The 20,073-nt window shown below is 46.0% G+C and overlaps 2 protein-coding genes across 2 annotated transcripts in view; both read left to right on the forward strand.

Annotated features, from left to right (window-relative positions):
• The window catches only part of NPAS2 (neuronal PAS domain protein 2), a 55,888-nt gene extending 47,123 nt beyond the window's left edge, over positions 1 to 8,765 (forward strand). The window contains exons 16-20 of the mRNA XM_082486987.1: positions 1,810 to 2,004; positions 3,172 to 3,371; positions 4,242 to 4,334; positions 5,977 to 6,163; positions 7,354 to 8,765. Of these exons, the coding sequence (XP_082343113.1) occupies positions 1,810 to 2,004; positions 3,172 to 3,371; positions 4,242 to 4,334; positions 5,977 to 6,163; positions 7,354 to 7,533 (855 nt within the window). The 3' untranslated portion in view covers positions 7,534 to 8,765. The remainder of the gene's footprint in view (positions 1 to 1,809; positions 2,005 to 3,171; positions 3,372 to 4,241; positions 4,335 to 5,976; positions 6,164 to 7,353) is intronic.
• A 2,577-nt stretch (positions 8,766 to 11,342) lies between these two features.
• RPL31 (ribosomal protein L31) lies at positions 11,343 to 20,039 on the forward strand. Its single transcript, XM_082487398.1, has 5 exons — positions 11,343 to 11,384; positions 12,092 to 12,208; positions 13,737 to 13,862; positions 15,985 to 16,097; positions 19,968 to 20,039. Exons 2-5 carry the CDS (start codon positions 12,102 to 12,104, stop codon positions 19,997 to 19,999), a joined length of 378 nt encoding a protein of 125 aa, XP_082343524.1. The 5' UTR covers positions 11,343 to 11,384; positions 12,092 to 12,101; the 3' UTR covers positions 20,000 to 20,039.
• The last annotated feature ends 34 nt before the right edge of the window (positions 20,040 to 20,073 follow it).

Consider the following 20,073-nt stretch of genomic DNA (forward strand, 5'->3'; position numbering starts at 1 on the left):
CACTCTCCATCCCATTTTTGAAACACACCACTTCCTTTACCTGTTCTGAATTTTATATTAAATGTTTTATATCAAATTTTATATCAATGGCAACTAGTTTCATTGCTAGAGCTAATCAAGTGATTTCATTTACTAAACATGTCTAAAGCTTAGCTTCTATATACAGAAAATAAATAAGAAAATGAATTTTCATAATTTCTGTCTTTGATTTATTCATAATAAGACCTATTTACTTGGCAGAAGTTGTGAGACCATCTGTCTTTCTGATATGTAATGGCTCCAAATTCAGTGAGCAGTGTTTTTAAAAGAAAACACTCGGAGCTAGTTTCAGACCTGCTGCAAGCAGCCCCAACTCTGTTACTTGACCCATTTATTTCTATCGCACATTTTTGAGATGTGGTTGGCCTACGGCACCTGGAACAAGCTGCTGCTTTAGGTCCGTTAATATTTTCCTTAATTGCCCCTCTTTCCCAGCTGATTAATATAAGCTTTGTCTGTACCTTTTTTCTGAGTAAAATCTTGGCACAGAGAAATTCATTAAAAATTTATCATATTTAAATAAAAACTGTGTTTTAAAAGCTAGATAAATAAGTACAAATATGACAGACCAACCCACACTTAAGCAAAGAAAAGCAATGCATTATGCCAGTCCTTCGGAGAAAGGTATGGGCTTTCTCCAAGAGAAATTAGAGGGGACATGATAGTTTAGGGAATTGTTAATATAGCAATAAGCTGCAGAAAGGTGTACTAATTACTGGGCGTACCTCAGACGTACTGCTAGGCGTGAGACTGATGGATGAATAATGAAGAGAATAATTGTGATTCTGATTTCATTTAAACCCTAAGTAGCTCCACTTAAATTAATGGAGTTCCACACGTGTAGCAGTGGTGTGGAATCAGAATCAGATTCAAAACTGCTTTTGACTACCTGGGATGTGTACCTCCACACAGTCCTCCGTGGCAAGAGGCTAGCTTCAAAATACTGCAAAGATAGCTTGTAGCATTAATAATTCATAGTTTTAAAAGGTGCCTTTTTCCTTTATATGGCTATAATAAAAGAAATAGCCCCTAGAAAAGCAAAAAATTCCCAAGCCCTACAACATTTAAAGAAGAAAGCCTCATCTTGCAATGCAGGCATGGAGAGTATACCATTTGCAGAAACTCTAACAGAGGAGGTGCTACCTCTTTTCCACAAGTCAAATGCATGGCACAGTTAGGAAGAACACCGGGTGACAGTTACCTGATGGGAAATCAGATAAATGACAGCGACTGTCTGTTTACACATCTTCTCAATGATAAGGACACGGCCATTCAACACAGACAGCTCTCGCCTGACTGTGGCCTCATTAAAAACATTCGACAACCCAACTGTATGTAAGGTGTTGGATTTCCAGAGACAAATTCAAAAGCAGCACTGTCTGAAAGGCAGGTGGATTTTGTTGAAAGGAGAAAGGACTGAAAAGACATGGAGTTACTCTCTCCTCTCTGGTCAGGATGCCCCAGAACGCGGTGAATGCACAGGGAACTGCTCTTACAAGTGCTGTGCCTGCCCCACGGAGAGAGGACTTGTACCTTCAGGACACATTTCACAAGTAATGAATGCACTTACAGAACAAGAAATGAGGAAACTGGAGATGGCAGAACCGTTAATGTAGGAAAGACAGGTGATTTCCAACTAACAGGAAACGCATAGTGAATCCAGAAATGTGGTAACTTTATTTTAGAATATGTCTTTGGATTTAATTCTGTCACTTTCGTTATTCAAGACAGCTGGGCTACGTAAATAAACCCTCTTCCTTTCTTTTCCAGATGTTCCTACAGCAGCCAACGGTGTCCCTGAGCTTTAGCAATACTCAGCAGCCAGAGCCACAACAGCTACAGCAGAGGTCAGGGGCCATTTCGCAGCAGCAGCTTGTCCCCAGTCCTCAGCTTCAAGGGCAAATTGCATCTTCGCAAACAGCGAACCAGCAAGCACTGAGAGAAGCAAGCGTCATATCGAGCCAGGTAATCATTTCCTTGAATAGAAAAGCATTTATATGGCAAGAAGATGCTGTTATTAAACAAGCAAGTAAAAACATGTCAGTCCTCTAAGTGTGCTTTTGCCTTTCCTTCCCTCTTCTCCTATATAAAGGCAGCCCATATAAAGGGTCTCTCTACAGCATTTACTTTACCTTAAATCCCTTTTTTAAGACCTCAGCCAGGATTGCTTAAGCAGCTGTTTTAGCTTGAAAACTGAGCAGGGGGGGCACGCAAAAGGTGTGGATGACTTATTTTACTTTAGCTGATTGTGAAAGAAACCTGACTGACCACATTGGAAACTAGCAATAGTGGTGTCAGCAGTGCAACCTCTCAAAGTAAGCTTTACCCCTGCTCACTCCCTGAATCCAGCCAGACACCACTGAGACAGTGAAGCCTGATGTCTGCTGTGGTGGCGCACAGCTGGAATACATGGAGATTTGTGTGAGACCCCCAGGCTGTGAGCGTAACAGGTTCCCGCACAGGGAAATAAAGTTCAGCCTCAGTTAGAAGTAACCGAGACCCGTGAAAGCTAGTAGGTTTGGCACGGGATTTTTTTTTTTTTCTTATTGCTGCGTTCTCGGCATTTCCAGTTTTTGCTCTTCCACCCACCTGTTGTACGTCCCTTTACAGAAAACTTCGCTCCTGTTTCTGTTACCTGAGTACGCAGCAAACATAGCTGCAGCATTATGTTTAGACCCCTCGGCTCTAGCTTTTAACCTCCTACATACCTGTGTTATAATGACTCTATTAAAATAAAAAGTGTATCCGTATGCTTTAATAAGGTTTATTCTCATCACTGGGCTTTTACAGCAGTGCTAATCACACCTAACTTTGCTCGTGTCTCCATGGAGCGGTCGTTCGTCTCCTCGACTGCTTTAACGGCAGGAGCGGGGCGGCTTTGCTTTCACAGCGCCCTGGTCCCAGGGGCTTCTCGGGCGGGTTACACAAAGCGTGGGGCAGCCGCGGGTACGACAGCGGCGGCAGGCTACGGGAACGCTATCGTTTCTTCTGCCTGACAGCGGCCGGGCGGAGGCGGCGCCGGGTATTAACGGCGACGGCGCCTCCGCCGCGCTGTCCCGCTCCGCGCCTTCACTCTTTCCCCCCGCCGCGCTCACGGGCGTGCTCGAGTTTCCCCTCTCCCCTTTTTTCCAGGGCACGAAGGTGACGAGGACCGCGGAGCTCTCGGCGGGCAGCGCCGGCGGCGGCGGCGGCCGCCCCCCCCGCGCCGCGCCCCCGCCCTTCGCCGCAGCCCCCGGCGGCGGCGGCAGCACTGCGGCGCCCCCTGCCGGTCTGCCGCGAGGCAGCACCCCCGGCCCGCCCGCCGCCGGCTGCAGCCACGACCAGCAGCTCCGGTAGGTGCCCCGGGGGCCGTGGGGTGTCTCCCGCTTTCCCTTCCACCGCCTCCGGCCGCCCCGGGTGGGCAGTGGGGGAGGCCCGAGGGGCTCGGCATCCAACTAGACGTGTCAACCAAAAAACATTCGGCGAGCTCAAACGCAAGCCGTTCCCCCCAGCAGGAGCAAAAGATGTTTCACCCTCCCGAAATCCTCACGCCCGGCCTCCCCAGCGAGGCACCCGCCATCACCAGAAAGGGCATGTGCTGCCCCAAATCTCCACCCCATATCTCCTGCCACGGCTGGGAGCTGAGGTTAGATCTCCTAGCGCTCAGCCCTGTGCCATGCCTACCAAAGCGCCCTGCCTCTGTTGTCACAATGTGGGGTTGGTGTGGTCCAGCAAAGGGCTACAAAAATGATTAGGGTATCAGAACATCTCTTATGAGGAAAGACTGAGGGACTTGGCTCTTTTTAGTCTAGAGAAAAGAAGAGTGAGGGGGGATCTTATTAATGCTTATAAATACTTAAAGGGAGGGTGCCAGGGGGATGGGAACAGTCTTTTTTCAGTGGTGCCCAGTGATAGGACAAGAGGTAACGGGCACAAACTTGAACATAGGAAGTTCCATCTTAACATGAGGAGGAACTTCTTTACTTTGAGGGTGGCAGAGTACTGGAACAGGCTGCTCAGAGAGGTGGTGGAGTCTCCCACTCTGGAGACATTCAAAATCTGCCCGGATGCCGTCCCGTGCAACTCGCTGCAGGTGACCCTGCTCGGGCAGGGAGGCTGGACTAGATGATCTCCAGAGGTCCCTTCCAACCCTGACCATTCTGTGATTCTGTGTGGTCCTTCTGTCACAGCAGTGTCACTTTTTCTTTTTTCCCCTGTGCCAGGCTGCTGCTCAGCCAGCCCATCCAGCCCATGATGCCCGGGTCCTGTAACGCAAGACACCCTTCAGACCTCAGCATGGCGGGATCCCAGGCTAAGTATGTGACTCATCAAAGATAAAACATCAAAGTTGCTTTTGAGGGGAAATAGCCTTCTTTAGTAAGATGACGAGGGACTTATGAATATCGGGAACACGTTGTTGCGCTGAGCCTGCCTCCCAGTGCCAGGGTCAGCCGTACCCTGCCTGCTCACATCAGGACAGATGACAGAAAGAAACACAGTGTGCCAGCGGCGTTTTAACAAGCCGAGGTGGGGGGAATTTTTCTCCCCCTCCTTCAGCGCTGGAACTTCTGATCCACCAAGGTGAATGTGAGAAAGTCAAGCACTGGCCCGGTTGAAATGACCGGTGCCAAGGCAGCCTCTCCTGCTGTCTGGGCAGTAAGACGCTGGTGCAACACCGGTGGAGCTATGCCTCATCCACCCCCGCAGAACTGACAGAACCAACAGGCCCCCGCGCCTGAGCACCCTCGGCAAAGCTGCTGAGCAACCCACCTCAGTTGCCTCCCCAAAACTCAGATGAAGGAAGCAGAAAACACCAGTCAGAAAATGCCTTCCTTTTTTATTTTTCCTTAGCTGTTTTTTGTCACTCTACTTAATTGTGAACCGCTAAAATAATAAGGCAGCTGTTTGCACATCATTACTTTAAAAGTAATTCTGTATGCTACTTCAGAAATGTAGGTATTCTGTACTTCCTTTTTTTAAACATCACTATTGCTGATTAGGATTATCTTGAGTTAAACTTTTCAACGTTAAATATACAGCATTTTAGCTGCTTTTAAGCATCCAAATAAGAGAGACCTGATTTGCAAAGATACATCTCCCAGTTCACGTAGAATTCCTGACTCCGGGACCCTTTTTTCGGCGCTCCCATCCCAGTATAAGTACCCAAACCCTAGCATTTCTGACTAACCCCTAATGTTGAACAGCTGCTGAGCGAACACACGCCACACTATGATCTCATCACCCATTACAGGATAAACAGAATTAGGCTGGGTTGGCAATAGCTCCACTGTGGTTTTGCCCACAGCCTTCCACAAAACAACACATATTTAAAGTTTTGGGATGCAAAAGCAGGCTGGCAAGAAGAGGAGAGTATTTTGTTTCTGGCCCATCCCTCACTCCGGAGGACTTCTAGAGGCTTCTTCTGTTCCTACACTGCGGCTCACAGCGATGGGAACTGCTGACCATACTTGGCAATATGTATATGAGCAGCTTAAAAAGTAATCAACCCTATCCCTCCTTTCTGTAAGAGATTACCACCCCCACAGGCAGTCGCCGGGGAGCACAGGCAGCGGAACGGGAGGTGTATTTACTTCGCCTCCGCTGCAGTTCGGAGCTCAGCATAGTAATACAGAATCAAAAGCCATTTGGTTTAATGAGCCTGGGATGTGAATGTTGTGGCCGAAGAGAAGCCATGCATAAACCAGAATCTTTAATGAATCTAAAACGTGGTCTGGATTTTGAGGTGAGATATATGCTGCCCTCTAAGTCCAGCTCATGCACAGAGTAAGGCAAAACAGTGCTGTTAATGGTGCAATCTTTCATATTAGCAGGTCCCCTGCACTGGAATCCTTTATTAGGAATTATTTATGTAAGGCTAGGGACTTCCATCCCTATCCTAAGAGAAGACCTTTGCTTCCAACAGTTTGTTCTTGATTGTTTTACTTCTTTCTTTCACAGATACTCTCAAACCCAACAAATGTTTCAAAGTTTGGAAGTGCAGACTTCCAGCAGCGGCTCTCCAATTGTACTGATGGGACAAGCAGTGTTAAACCAAGGGTTCGCCACTACACCTCCTTCCCAGCCATCCTCTCTGCCACCTATGCAACTCCAGCACCAACAGCATCAGCAACAACGCTACCTGCAGGTAGGGCAGGACAAAGAGGACGATGTATAAAATGTACACACAGAGTAATAAGGCGAATGGGCTGTGCAAACGGGGCCCCAAGTTTCAGCAGGAGCCTGATCATGGCAGAAATGGCGATTTTTGAGATACTGAAATGTGTGAGACACTGATACAGTGTCGTGTACCCTTCCAGTAGAGCAAGGGAGCGGTGGGGACAGTCAGAATATTTCAAAGGAAATTTCTAATTCTGTACATTGGAAACATAATCAGATTATCCTGGATATATTTAAAGTGTATTTCTAGACAGAGAAAATTGCTGCCTTAGGATTTATTCTGTACTCTTTATTCAGTATAAAATTTGCTTAGTTTACAAGTCAAAAGATGATTTTTAATTACCAGCATCGACATAAAATGAGATCTGGATCAGATATCTGGATCCCTTCAGTAAATTAACATATTTCTTCAACTCCACAAGGCACAGAAGATAAACTGGAGCACATTGCCTGGAAGAACCAGGTGATTTGAAGATGTAAAAATACTTTTTTTTTTGACCTAATTCAACACATACTAAAGGAAAGGGGAAGGGGCGAAATGGGGTGTCTCTGTATTAACTCAAAAGGAGCTGAACTCAGTCTATAAAACCTCACATACCCACTGGAATCGTTGAAAGAGTATCACCAACCTCAAATTATTAAACTCTTGTTATTGAAATGAAATCCTTATCATAACTGAGAATTAATGAAAAAACTATGGCAGATACCATTCCCAATAAAAGCATCTGCAAAATTCACATCAACTTTACTGCTGCGAGGTCACACCCCATTGTAAGCTCACAAAAAGGATGGGCTAGAAGGGACAGCACGAGGTACACTAGGATCCCCCATTTCATTTCTGCTTCATTTCAGTCATTCACCTGTGTCATTCCTGACACATTTGCCCACCCTGTTCTTAAACAGGCTTTTCAGGATAACCTGCAAATCCTAGGCAGTGCATTCTTATTAGAAAACCCTTCTCAATGCCTAATTGTAATGTTCTCTGTTGCAATTTATGTCCATTCCTTCTAGCATTGGGTAAGCTAACCCCATGCCAAACAGCCCCAGAAATAAAAGCCAGCAAACTAGTATTATTTTTAAGCACCTTGTACATTGAGGATGAAGAGCTTTAACATGTGAAAGAATCGAACGCCACGATGAATTGTATTTTATCTGTAGGTGCCAACACCAAGTTCTTTGCACAATGAGCAACCCGATTCTTTGCTCCTGCCATCTTACTCACCACAGCAAGGAAATATGGGGTATCATCAGACACAGCAGCAGCAGCAGCAGCAACTAACATCAAGAAGAAGCAATAGCTTATCAGAATCATCAAATTTACCACAGCCACTGCGATAGAGTCCCACCAGCACAATCAATGCACGATTAGCTTTAACCAATGGGCACATGGGGCAGAAGAGAATGACTTTGTACTTACTGTTTTGGCTTTTGCACAAGCATTCCTTTCAAAGCTCTGGGACGGAAGTGCACAGAGTGCAAGACTTCCACAGGCAGTGCATTTACGGCATGCTGGATTCAGTTTGTGCTGTCTCGTGAGCACAGTATGTACTGACAGAGCAAAATAAAAAGGAACACTACCCTGTGCAGCCTCCATCATCAATGGGTGCGCGGGAGACGGCGTTCAGTCTTGGCGTGTCACTCTGAAAGCTATCTGGCAATTCCAAAAGACTGTTGACAGACTCATGAGGTACTTGGCCTTCACTGTTTCAGTTCTTCTTTTGTGTATGAAAAGCACTGCGTCAAAGGTCTATTGAGGAGAGAACAAGAGATTATTTTTATTATGATTATTGTTATTATTTTGCACAACTGCACAGAGGACAAAACCTAGGCACTTTCTGTAAAGAGAAGTTTGTTTCCTTATTCTTGTGGCCAAATTAGCACATCCAATGGAGGAGAAAGCCCAGTCATTGGTAAAGATGGTCTACAGCTCATAACCCTTGATTTAGAATCTGAAAAGTATTATGCAGCTTACCCTAACTGTTCTTCATTTCTAAACAACAAACAAAAATCCCACAACCCACACTGGACTGTTTTCTGTATGGATTGTGATTGCAAAGGAGAACTCAAATTGTAAGCACAATCATGCAGCTCTCCAATAGTACAACTTGGATCCTTCTCCAACCTAAGTAACTCATCCACTGCAAGTCTCTGAGAAATATGCACTGTGTTTTGGCCCGCTGACTTGGGATGCTGCAGACTATTACATATCTCTTTCATTATAACATTTAGGATTGAATTTTCCTTTTGGGGGGAAAAAAAGAAATGCACTTTTCGCTTTTTTTGTATGTTTTCTGTTGATATGTTTCTAAGAAAGATTTTATGTAATTATTAAAAAAAAGTAGTGTATTGTACAGCTGTTGTAATAATGACCTATTTCTATATAAAATAAAATTATATGGAATTATGTGGAAATTATTTTGTATATGAAATATCAACTCATTTCACAAGTATAAAGATTGTGCTTGTGCTTTTTTGTGAGTGGATATTTTGTAATAAACTAATGAATTAGAAATGTTTTTGTGAAAGGAACTACTGTTTCATGCTATATACAACTCAAACTATTATTTTTTTCCATTTGATGATGGACAGTTGTCTTTATTTGTAGAATAAAATAAAATAGCCAAAAGGCTTTATTGCAGGACTTGCACACATTTTCCTGTGGCTGGTTCAACTATGTGATTCACTTTAGATTGTTAATATTAGCTGTAGCCTGGCAAAGTGTTTGGCACCCAGTTAGCAAACCCAAGTATTATCTATGGGATCTTTCTCATGGCATAGACAACAAGAGCGAAAGCTCAGCAAGTTGTATTAGCTGCTAGCCAAAACAGCTTGTTTTAAGCTCCTTTAAAACTTTAAAGACCTCACGCAGCTCTGTACTTCCAACCAAATAGTTTTACATTAGGACAAAACAGATGATTTAAAGAATGGTTTGACCCAGCACATACCAGGGCTTTGACCCATGTCCAGCTTCAGTGTTTTCAGACATCGCTGCCCTGAGTTTTGTGATGCACCTCTGCTAGAACTGCTACCATGCCCACACTGTAGACAGTCTAGTTTCCTGTTTAGCATCCTTGTGCAGACTCTTCTTCATGTTAAATGCAAATTGACTACAGGATGGAGCAGCCAAGGTACAGGTCTGCTTTCCCTTTGCTGATTCTGCTGCAGGAGCAGCAACCTCCAACACAGAACGAGGTGGATAACTGAGCATAGTAATGTTTTCATTCACCACGGTGAGATTGAAAGGGGATGACCCTCAGGGCAGCTTGCAGCTGCCTGAGCCAATGTTAGCTTCAAGAGAGCGCAGACCATGCTGCCCTTCAGTACCAAGGATCATGTCATCAGGGCCCACATGTTCAGCTCTAGTTCCCATGCCAGAGGAACAACAGAGATAATTGGGCTGGGAGCTGAAAATAGCAAAAGTAAACTTTCAGAGAAATGAAAAAGGTTCATTTGCCCCGAGTTCTGAACAAGCTAAAAATCTGGAGAAAACCCACTGGCAAAATGATCCTGCTGCTTTGACAGCAAGACTGGCTGACAGCACTGATCAGTACATGTGTATTTCAGTCCATAGAATCCCTTTGTTTTACCTCATTAAAGGAAGATGGGGGAATCAAGTATCTGGTCTCTAAAAAGTGTTTTTATTGCTAACTTTAGGTACCAGTCTAAGTTAGCCTGCTCATCTTGCATTCAGTGAAGCAAGAGTGACCCCACCAGATGAAGATTAAAGAGCTAAACCTTAAGGCGCTTTCACTTGATGTCTGAAGGAACCTCATTCTTTCCATTAACTATAGACAAATCTCAGCAAAAGTCAGCTGGCTAAGTTAGATGCTAACTCCATAAAAATCACCCGCTCCTGTAAGGGCTTATTGTGGGAAAGGGGAGGGGACATTTGTCTGTTTCTAGGCCAAAAAGTTCATGCAGGCAAGAGGTAATGAAGGAACGTGAGCACCTCAGACAAAATATCAGTGGAAGCAGCACTTGATGGATCTCAACTGTGATGGAAGTCACAGAAAGAGAAAATTCCTTTAAGAATTTATTAGTTGTAATATACCCACATCTCTCCTGATTGCCAGTGGGTACGTCCAAATCAAGCTCAGCCTCAGAGCAAACACATGTCTTTCTAAAACCACTGTTACTTGTTAATAGGGAGGAGCTGTAAATAGGGTGGGGTTGCCTTCCAATAAACTGGCTTATTATATTGTTTGCAAGGATACAGATCACTTGCAAGAACAGATTTACGTCAATACCTAGTTTTTCATACTCTGTCTCATTTCTTCCCTGTATGCTCATTTTGGTTTTGGATTATTGCACTTGTTCCCTGTTGCATGCACACACAATGCCAGTCCTCTTCATAGAGCTGGGCTGCTGTTGTAGCTCCTTATAGCCAAGATCCGGCTTCTTCCAACATAATCACTCAGCCTGGGTCATTCTTCTAGGCAGGCGGCCACAGGGTGGTTACTGCAGACTACTGCCCCACGCTGGAATATTCCGTTTCTGTCTGGAGAATAGGAGCCGCAAATGGGAGCAGGGCAAGCCGCCTGCTAGAAGCGCAACAACCCCCAAGCCGAGCTCCCGGTAGGATGCACCGCATAAGAGGATTCCTACATAAGGGGCGAGCAGGTAGGCGGCTACTCAGAGCCACCGGGGCCAAAGGCAGGGAGGCAGTTTCCTCAGCTGCGAGGGGGCACCTGTCTTCTCAGGTAACGGCGCTGTGAAACCCTCCCTGCAACTACCCCGAGGTCAACAGCGAGCAGGCCGGCCGGGGGGGGGGGGGGGGGACAGGGAGCACCGGCCGTGAGCGGTGGGAGCACGCAGGCAGGGCCGGCTCCCGCCTGAGGGAGAGAGGGGCGGCCCCCCTCACCCCACCTCGGGGCTCCGGCGGAAGGCTGCGCCGCAAGCCACTCCCCGACCCACCGGCGGCCGGGACGGAAGACTTGGAGCCGCTCCCTGCAGGGTCAGCGGCCCCCTCGAAGAAAAGCGGCCGCAGAGCCCCGCCTGCCCCCTCACCGCTCGCCGGGACGGACAGACACACAGCGCACCGACGGACGGGCCCGCATCCTTCGCATGCGCGCCGCCGCCTGACAGAGCCCCTCCCTGCGCCGGCGCAGTCGGCTCCCAGCGGCATCCCGGAAGGGCTCCTCGCTCCCACAGTCCCTTGCGCGCTCCTTTCCGGCCTGTGCCCGGGCAGGGTGAGTGGCCGATCAGGGGGGCGGCCTGCCGAATCGGCCTCCATCTGCCTGGCAGACCCCGCGGAGGGGGGAGTCCTCGGCCTGGCCCGGCGCGGGGGGCGGCCTGGCGTGGGGGACACCGGGTGGTTCATCTCCGCGGGTTCGCGTTCGGCGGCGCTGGGGCCCGTTCCTTCCCACCCCTCCCACCCACCTCCGACCAGGCCTGCGCTGAGCCGGGGAGGGCGCAGGCCCGGGGCGGCCTGCGGGGCACTTGTGGGGGGGATTATGGCCCGTGCTGGGCCATGACGAGGGAGGAGGAAGCCGTAGGCCGCCGGCGGTCGTTGGAAGGAGCTTCTCCGGCACCGTCATCTCCTTTCCGTGATGGGCCGAGCTGCCCGCCTGGGTCGCCTTGAAAAAGGAAGCGGCTTTGGGGCGTACGGAAGCGGGATGGGGTGATTTTAAGGGTGAAGGCAGCAGCCGGCCGAAGGGTCTTAGATGTGTTTCAGGCTCGAGTCAGAGAGGTGAGACTAAAGCATTTGTGATGCTAGAGAGTTGCTGTTTAAAATCTGCAACTGGTGCGACCCTGGAGGTGAATTAATCGTAAGTTTCTGAGTGTAGGAATTGTGTGGCTTGTAAGCAGTCTGGGACGATGGGAGGAGGGAAGGTGACGGAGGAAAAGTCTGAGGGAAGTCAAGTCTGCATTTGACGCCTGCATGGGTGCTTTTCAGCGTTGCACAGATGGCTCCTGCAAAGAAAGGTGGCGAGAAGAAGAAGGGACGCTCCGCCATCAATGAGGTGGTAACTAGGGAATATACCATCAACATCCACAAGCGGATCCATGGCGTGTAAGTTCTTGTTTTTATCAGTGAAATTGGCCTTATGTAAAGCGGCGTTTGGAAGTGGATGCAGTAGGTTTTAAAAGGCAGAGAATGACAGTCCTAACTGGCACTGATGTTCATGTGTGACGTTTCAGTCCTTGTGCTGCAGTTGTGTTCCAAGAAGGCACCTGTGTACCTGTGCAGGCCTATACTTTGAGGTGGCTTTCAGAAACAAGTGTGTTTCTTTTTTTTGTGGGTGTTTCTGGACATAACTTGAAGGTAGATCTATTTACCTCTGTGCACAGCTCATCATTCTTTCCCAAGCAAAATTCAAAATTCAGCCCACTATAGAAAGTTTTAAAAATTAAATATTGTTGTAATCAAATTATTGGCTCTGTGCTTATTACTGAATTGTCTGAGATGTAAATTGGGGTATGATTTCAGTTCATATTTGAACCTCGTCTATCCATGTATTAGTAAAGTGCTTGAGAGGACTTGTTGAGAAACCATCCCCTTGGATTCTCCCTGTGTGTTACTACAGTCATGTGGCAGAAAACTATATCCGAATCAAACCAATTGGTGAAATTGCTGAAGTTAACTAAAAATAGGAGAGAAATGAGATGGTGGACTATTACAAAACTATGGGTGAGGATGGGAGCCAGTGGTACCTTTAAATGGCAGTAAGATGTTCCGGCCTTGCCTATTATAGCAATTCAGTCTATCAATGATGATGATCCTGCTATCCTCTTTTCTTTTGGGGTTATCCTCTTTTCTCTCTAAGCATCAAGTGCTAGGGGTGAAATACTTTCTGTTTAATGCTTGTCTCACTTGTAATCACTCACCCACCCCTGATTTCTAGCACTAAATATCAACAGTAGTGTGCAAATAATACTAAATATAATCCACTGTGGGACCTTAGACCCTACTGACACAATAGTCACATGTCACAGTGTAAGTGTAGTGTCTCCAGCAAAGCACTTGTGTTGCAGCTGCGACTTTCATTGTAAATGCCTAATTATGTAGAATCTGTCCATAATAAGCATGAGACAAGCTATAATTGCAAAGAAACAGTTCTGATGGTGGTCCAGTCATGATGACATGAAGAAGGTAACCATCGGGTACTGTTTAGCAGAAGCTGTTATTTGGAATAGCATCAGTTTTGTTCTTCTGATGTTTATTTCAATACTGAACAGTCCTGTCAAGTTTGTATTAACCATAGGCCTTTCATTTAGAGTATCTGTGAAAGCTCTGATCTCTTCAGTAACACTGCAGGAAGTTTTCATGTCAACATGCTAGAAATAAGACTTAAGATGCGGGACGTCTTGCAGTTGCAATATTTCACTGAAATTATTCTACGTATGTATATGTAGTTTCTATTAGGCATGGACATTAAAGTTAGCAGCTACCTACCAGAGTAAAGGTCTGGTCATGCTACGATGCAGCTATTGAGCACAATTCTTTCGATTGGATGTTTAGAGAACGTTGAGTGTTGCAACGAGCGTCCTGTGCTTACAGTTTCTTGAAGTTAAAAAAATTGCTCTTATGTTTGTCTTAGGGGCTTCAAGAAACGAGCACCGCGTGCTCTCAAGGAAATCCGTAAATTTGCGATGAAGGAAATGGGTACTCCTGATGTTCGCATTGACACCAGATTGAACAAAGCAGTCTGGGCTAAAGGAATAAGGTATGTTTCTGCAACTTTCCTTATTGGGTGAGGAGGAACCTTGTAACTGTGTATGTGGAGGTGTAAGACTTGGAGGGGTAGAAAATTTGTATACTTGTAATGTTTGGATTTTCTTTGCAAATGCTTCCTTTCTTACAATGTCCGTGCCAAACTAATCTTTCTGTCACCTCTACATTCTGGTCAACTTCCTTAGAGTACTTGTAGCAAAGCTTCATTAAACTCTGGAATTGAAAGAACTTAATTCTACCTTGGATAAAAATAAAGCAAAGGAAAGAAGGAATGCAGGTTTGGGGAGGGGAGGTGGATTGGGATATTGTAATACTGTAGTATCCCAATCCCTACTGCAGCAGACAGTTTTTAGCAACATGGCTTTTTAGTACTACCTACAGTCCTAGGCTAAGTACCTGGGATTTGTGTAATGTGTCTGAGCAGAATTAGGTTTTGAAACATGCTGAATTGATAAATGCTATGCAAAGACATAATAAGGTGTGTTTTAAATAGGGCCATTAATCTTGAAGGTATGAGTAATTTTGGGGCCAAAAAATTACAACTTCTGTGAAATTGCTGCCAGAGAGGCAGATGATTTAGCGTTTGACATGTGTGAAGATGCTTCAAAGGGACTCCTATGAGGAGTGGGACGTCTTAAACCATAATAAAAGGTTAACTGGTAGGGATTAAGACTGTGAGTGATACACTGGATATGCATGAACCCTTGTTTTAAACCATGTCTTCTAGGAATTAGATTTCTGAGTCTAGCCTATGACACATTTACAATCCTTTACCTGGAGTTGTGTGTTCAGGCCAACCCTTCCTTCAAAATCGGAGTGGGAAGATGGGACCAAGTTACTGGGTGTTCTGGGCAGGGGTTCTGGGTCCTTCCTGTTGAGCTGTTCCAGGGTCATAGGCAATGAAGAAGTAGCAACTGAGCCAGGTGACAGCATAACTTTAGAGCTTAGCAGCGAGCTCCTAACCAGACTTCCTTGTATCAACTTGTGGAAGTGCATTCTGTGGAGCAGGGAGTCATCACATCTGTCTTTCCACCATGAGTTTAACTGCAGTTTTCACTAGTTAGAATAGATAATGTATGCAAAGTGAAATATCTTCTCTGGGAGGATCAGGAGAGGCTAAAATCACATCAGGTAGTGTGATAGCGAATGATCTAAGTAGAGAGTGAAAAATGCTTTTGACCTGTTTCATAAGGGAGTAAATCAGAGCAAGTTCCCGTGTATTAATTACTGTATCCATCTGATTTAGTAAGTCTGCTCTGAGAAAGTACAGCAAGGAGAAAGTTCTTTCTCATAGTCTATGGAGCAAAGTACTCTGAGCAGGAGTTTCCCAAAATCCTGAGTTCATTTGAGGGAGGAGGTTACTTTAGAAACGGTGTGGACAAATAATTTTGTGCCTTCCCTCAACAGCGTATTTTGGGCAGTATTAGGGGAGGACCCTAAGGTGTGACTTGCCCATTAAGAACAAAATCATCTAATGGATTTAATTGTGCTTCCATGGGCTTTGTGAGGAAGAAATGTTGATCAGTTGTATGCCCATAAGTAAGATCTTGGTTCAGTTTTAATGCTCTATAGAATTTCCATGACTTCTGGCAGAGTGCGTAGTAATCTGGCTCTTGACAGGCTTTCAGAACTGGTTGGTTCCTGTTCCCGCCCCTCCCTCCCCCCCCCTTTTCTATGTGAGTAAGAAATGCTTTTTAGTAACAGCTGCTTGCAGATCATATTCATGCTGTGCTTCATGATCATCTTCAGAACACATTTCCTGGCTCAGTAGTGGACTGATGGTGCATGTCAGACTTTTAAGCTCCCACTGGATTATGTATTCATCTTACTCAAGCCTCATTTAACTTTTACCTGCTCACTTCAATGAAAAACAAAATAAGTAGCCTTTCTAAGGCAAACAGTACAATCTCTAAGGTACAAAATTTTGCTTTTGTTAGGATGCTGAGATAGAAACAGAATTGACTCATCATGTCTTTGCACAAATACGCAAAGCTTAAGAATTTGCAGAGGGGGGAGTAGTAACCATGGAGCAAAGACCTTTTATTTACTTTTCTGTGAATTATCAGGTTTCAATACATATTTTATTGAAAATTAATTTGTCATCTTCATTTTAGGAACGTTCCTTACCGTATCCGTGTGCGTTTGTCCAGAAAGCGCAATGAGGATGAAGATTCACCAAACAAGTTATACACACTGGTTACCTACGTACCAGTCACAACATTCAAAGGTACAGTTGCATGTCATCTCTCTTCCTCCACGCCATGTTTTTCATGAACAAGTGGCAAAGTGGGACAGCTTCTCCTGCAAAGCAAAACTCAAATTAAAAGCATGCTGAAGGGGTCAAACTGCTGGTTTAAACTAGCTCTGCTGCAGAGAACAGGGCTGCTAGCTTGCCTGATCAGCATTGAAGAGTAAATACAAAATTTAGTGAGATAATCACGGAGTTTTCAGAGTTGGAAGAGACCTCTAGAGATCATCTAGTCCAACTCCCCTGCTAAAGCAGGATTGCCTAGAGCACATTACTCAGGACTGCATCCAGGCGCGTCTTGAAAATCTCCAGAGAAGGGGACTCCACAACCTCCCTGGGCAGCCTGTGCCAGTGCTCTGTCACCCTCATCGTAAAGAAGTTTTTCCGTGTATTTGAACGGAACTTCCTGTGTTCTAACTTGTGCCCATTACCCCTCGTCCTGTCACTTGGAACCATTTAAAAGAGCCTGGCTCCATCCTCCTTCAACCCACCCTTTAGATACTTGTAAGTATTAATAAGGTCTCCCCTCAGCCTTCTCTTCTCTAGGCTAAGGAGTCCCAGCTCTTTCAGCCTTTCCTCATAAGGGAGATCATAGAATCATAGAATCAGTGAGGTTGGAAGGGACCTTTAAGATCATCAAGTCCAACCATTAACCTACCCTGATAAAAACACCACCACTCCTAAACCATGTCCCTAAGCACCTCATCTACCCTTAATCATCTTAGTTGCCCTTTGCTGGACTCGCTCCAGCAGTTCCTGTCCCTCTTGAACTGGGGAGCCCAAAACTGGACGCAGTATTCCAGTTGTGGCCTCACCAGTGCAGAGTAGAGGGGGAGAATGACCTCCTTTGACCTACTGGCCACACTCTTCCCTATGCAGCCCAGGATTCCATTGGCCTTTTTGGCAACAAGGGCACGTTGCTGGGCCATGGATAATTTACTGTCTACTAGGACCCCCAGATCCTTCTCCTCAGAACTACTTCCCAACAGGTCCGCCCCTAACCTATACTGGTGCTTTGCATTCTTCCTCCCCAGGTGCAGGACCTTGCACTTGCTTTTGTTGAACCTCATTAGGTTCTTCTCTGCCCAGCTCTCCAGCCTGTCCAGGTCACGCTGGATGGCAGCATGGCCCTCTGGGGTGTCAGCCACCCCACCCAGTTTGGTATCATCAGCAAACTTGCTGAGGATACACTCTGTCCCCTCATCCAGGTCATTAATGAATATATTAAACAAAATTGGACCGAGTATCGACCCCTGGGGGACACCACTGGTTACACGCCTCCAACTAGACTCTGGGCCGCTGATCACAACCCTCTGAGTTCTGTCCTGCAGCCAACTCTCAATCCACCTCGCTGTCACCTCATCTAGCCCATACTTCCTCAGCTTCCTAATGAGGATGTTATGGGAGACAGTGTCAAAAGCCTTGCTAAAGTCAAGGTAGGTGACATCTACGACTCACCCTCATTCAGCCAACCACTTAAAACATCATAGAAAGCTATCAGATTGGTCAAGCATGATTTACCCTTGGTAAATCCATGTCGACCACTTCCAATAACTTCCTGTTCCTCAATGTGTTTGGAGATGACATCCAGAATGAGTCGCTCCATTACCTTCCCAGGGACAGAGGTGAGACTAACCGGTCTCTAGTTCCCTGGGTCCTCCTTCTTGCCTTTGAAGATCGGAGTGATGTCAGCCTTCCTCCAGTCCTCAGGCACCTCTCCTGTTCTCCATGACCGTTCAAAGATGATGGAGAGTGGTCTAGCAATAACATCCGCCAGCTCTCTCAGCACTCGCGGATGCATGCCATCAGGGCCCATGGACTTGTGAATGTCCAGCTTGGCCAAATGGTCTCTGACCCAGTCCTCCTCAACTGAGGGAAAATCTTCCTTTCTCCAGACCTTCCCCCTTGCCTTCAGAGTATGGGATTCGTGAGGGACAGCTTTAGCAGTGAAGACCGAAGAAAAGGCGGCATTCAGTAACTCTGCCTTCTCTGTGTCCTCCACCACTAGGGCACCTGTCTCATTCACCACTGGGCCTACATTTTCCCTAGTCTTCCTTTTTCTATTGATATACTGAAAGAATCTCTTCTTATTGTCTTTAACTGCAGTGGCCCAGCTGAGTTCTGATTGAGCGTTGGCCCTTCTCATTTTCCCCCTACATAGCTTTGTTATATCTTGATAGTCCTCATAAGTTGTCAACCCCCTTTTCCAGAGAATGTAAACTCCTTTTTTTCCTGAGGTCCAGCCAAAGCTCTCTATTTAGCCAGGCTGGTCTTCTTCCCTGTCTGCTTGTTTTTCGAGACACGGGGATGGCCTTCTCCTGTGCTTCTAAGCACCTGCTTGAAGTATGCCCAGCCTTCCTGGGCACCTTTGCTCTTCAGAACTGCCTCCCAAGGGACACTCTTGATCACGCTCCTAAACAGGCTAAAGTCTGCCCTTCGGAAATCCAAGGTGGCAGTTCTGCTGGATCCCTACCTTACTTGATCAAGAATTGAAAATTCTCTCATTTCATGATCACTCTGCCCAAGGCGACCTCCAACCTTTACATCCCCCACAAGACCTTCTCTGTTAACAAACAGTAGGTCCAGTAGGGCACTTCCCCTAGTTGGTTCCTTCACCAGCTGTGTTAGGAAGTTGTCTTCCACACACTCCAGGAACCTCCATGACTGTTCCCTCTCTGCTGCGTAGTATTTCCAGCAGACGTCTGGGAAGTTGAAGTCCCCGACAAGAACAAGGGCAGATGATCGTGAGATCTCTGCCAGCTGCTTATAGAATACTTCATCGGCTTCTACATCCTGATTAGGGGGGTCTATAACAAACTCCCATCACGATGTCTGCCTTATTGGCCTTCCCCTTAATTCTTATCCATACACACTCAACACTGTCATCCACACTGTTAAGTTCCAGACATTCAAAACTGCCCCTAACATAGAGGGCCACCCCACCACCTCTCCTTCCTTGCCTATCCCTTCTGAAAAGTTGGTAGCCATCGATTACAGCACTCCACTTGTGTGTGTCCTCCCACCACGTTTTTGTGATAGCAATTATGTCATAGTTTCCTTGCTGTACAATGGCCTCCAGCTCCTCCTGTTTATTCCCCATGCTGCGTGCATTAGTATAGATGCACTTCAGCTGGGCTAATTGTCCTGCCACTTTCTTGGGGGGACAAGCCCTAATTTGCACCTGATCTTGCTCAGACACTACTGTAGTTACCAAATTATCACTACCCCTCATGTCTTTGCTGTCACACAGTTCACCATCCCCCACCACCACTGGGACAGGCTGCAAGACCTTGCTAACACTTTTACCCAGAAGCACTGGTACGCTGCTCCCAGGCACCACTTTTGTAATCCTGGTTTCATCCCCATCCCCCTTCAAACTTAGTTTAAAGCCCTATAAATGAGCCCTGCTAATTCTTGTCCCAGGATCTTTCTTCCCCTTTGGGTTAGGCTTCCCCCACCTGTTGCCAGCATGCCTGGTTTCCTGTAGATCAGCCCATGATCAAAAAAGCCAAAGCCAAACATAATCATGTCAGTTTTGAGAGAGTAAAAAAACACTGGCCGTAGTTGTTTAAGGTTTGTTTCTTATATACCGCATATCCTGTGCTATGAAAAGCTCAAGCAGGTCAAGCCTTTGCTGCTTGTCATCTGAGAAGTATCCTATTTGCAGAAATGATTTAACATGAAGTTTCTGTTTTAACATTTGGTGAAATACTTGCCTATAGTTTGCTCTTCCAGAAGCAGATCAGCAAACTAGCTTTGAAACTGTAGGTGTACTTTCTTGCGAAGACTTGTGTATCATAAAGGGAATTGTCCTAGTAATAGGTGGTGATACAGTTTCTTGTTTTGCAGGTCTACAGACAGTCAATGTGGATGAAAATTAAACTGATTTTCATTACAATAAAAGGATAAAAAGAAAGCTTACTCCTAAGTTGTTTTTTTTTCATTGTCCAGTCTC

This window comes from Vanellus vanellus, assembly GCF_965231255.1.
Source record: "Vanellus vanellus genome assembly, chromosome: 1".
In the NCBI taxonomy this organism is placed as follows: domain Eukaryota; kingdom Metazoa; phylum Chordata; class Aves; order Charadriiformes; family Charadriidae; genus Vanellus; species Vanellus vanellus.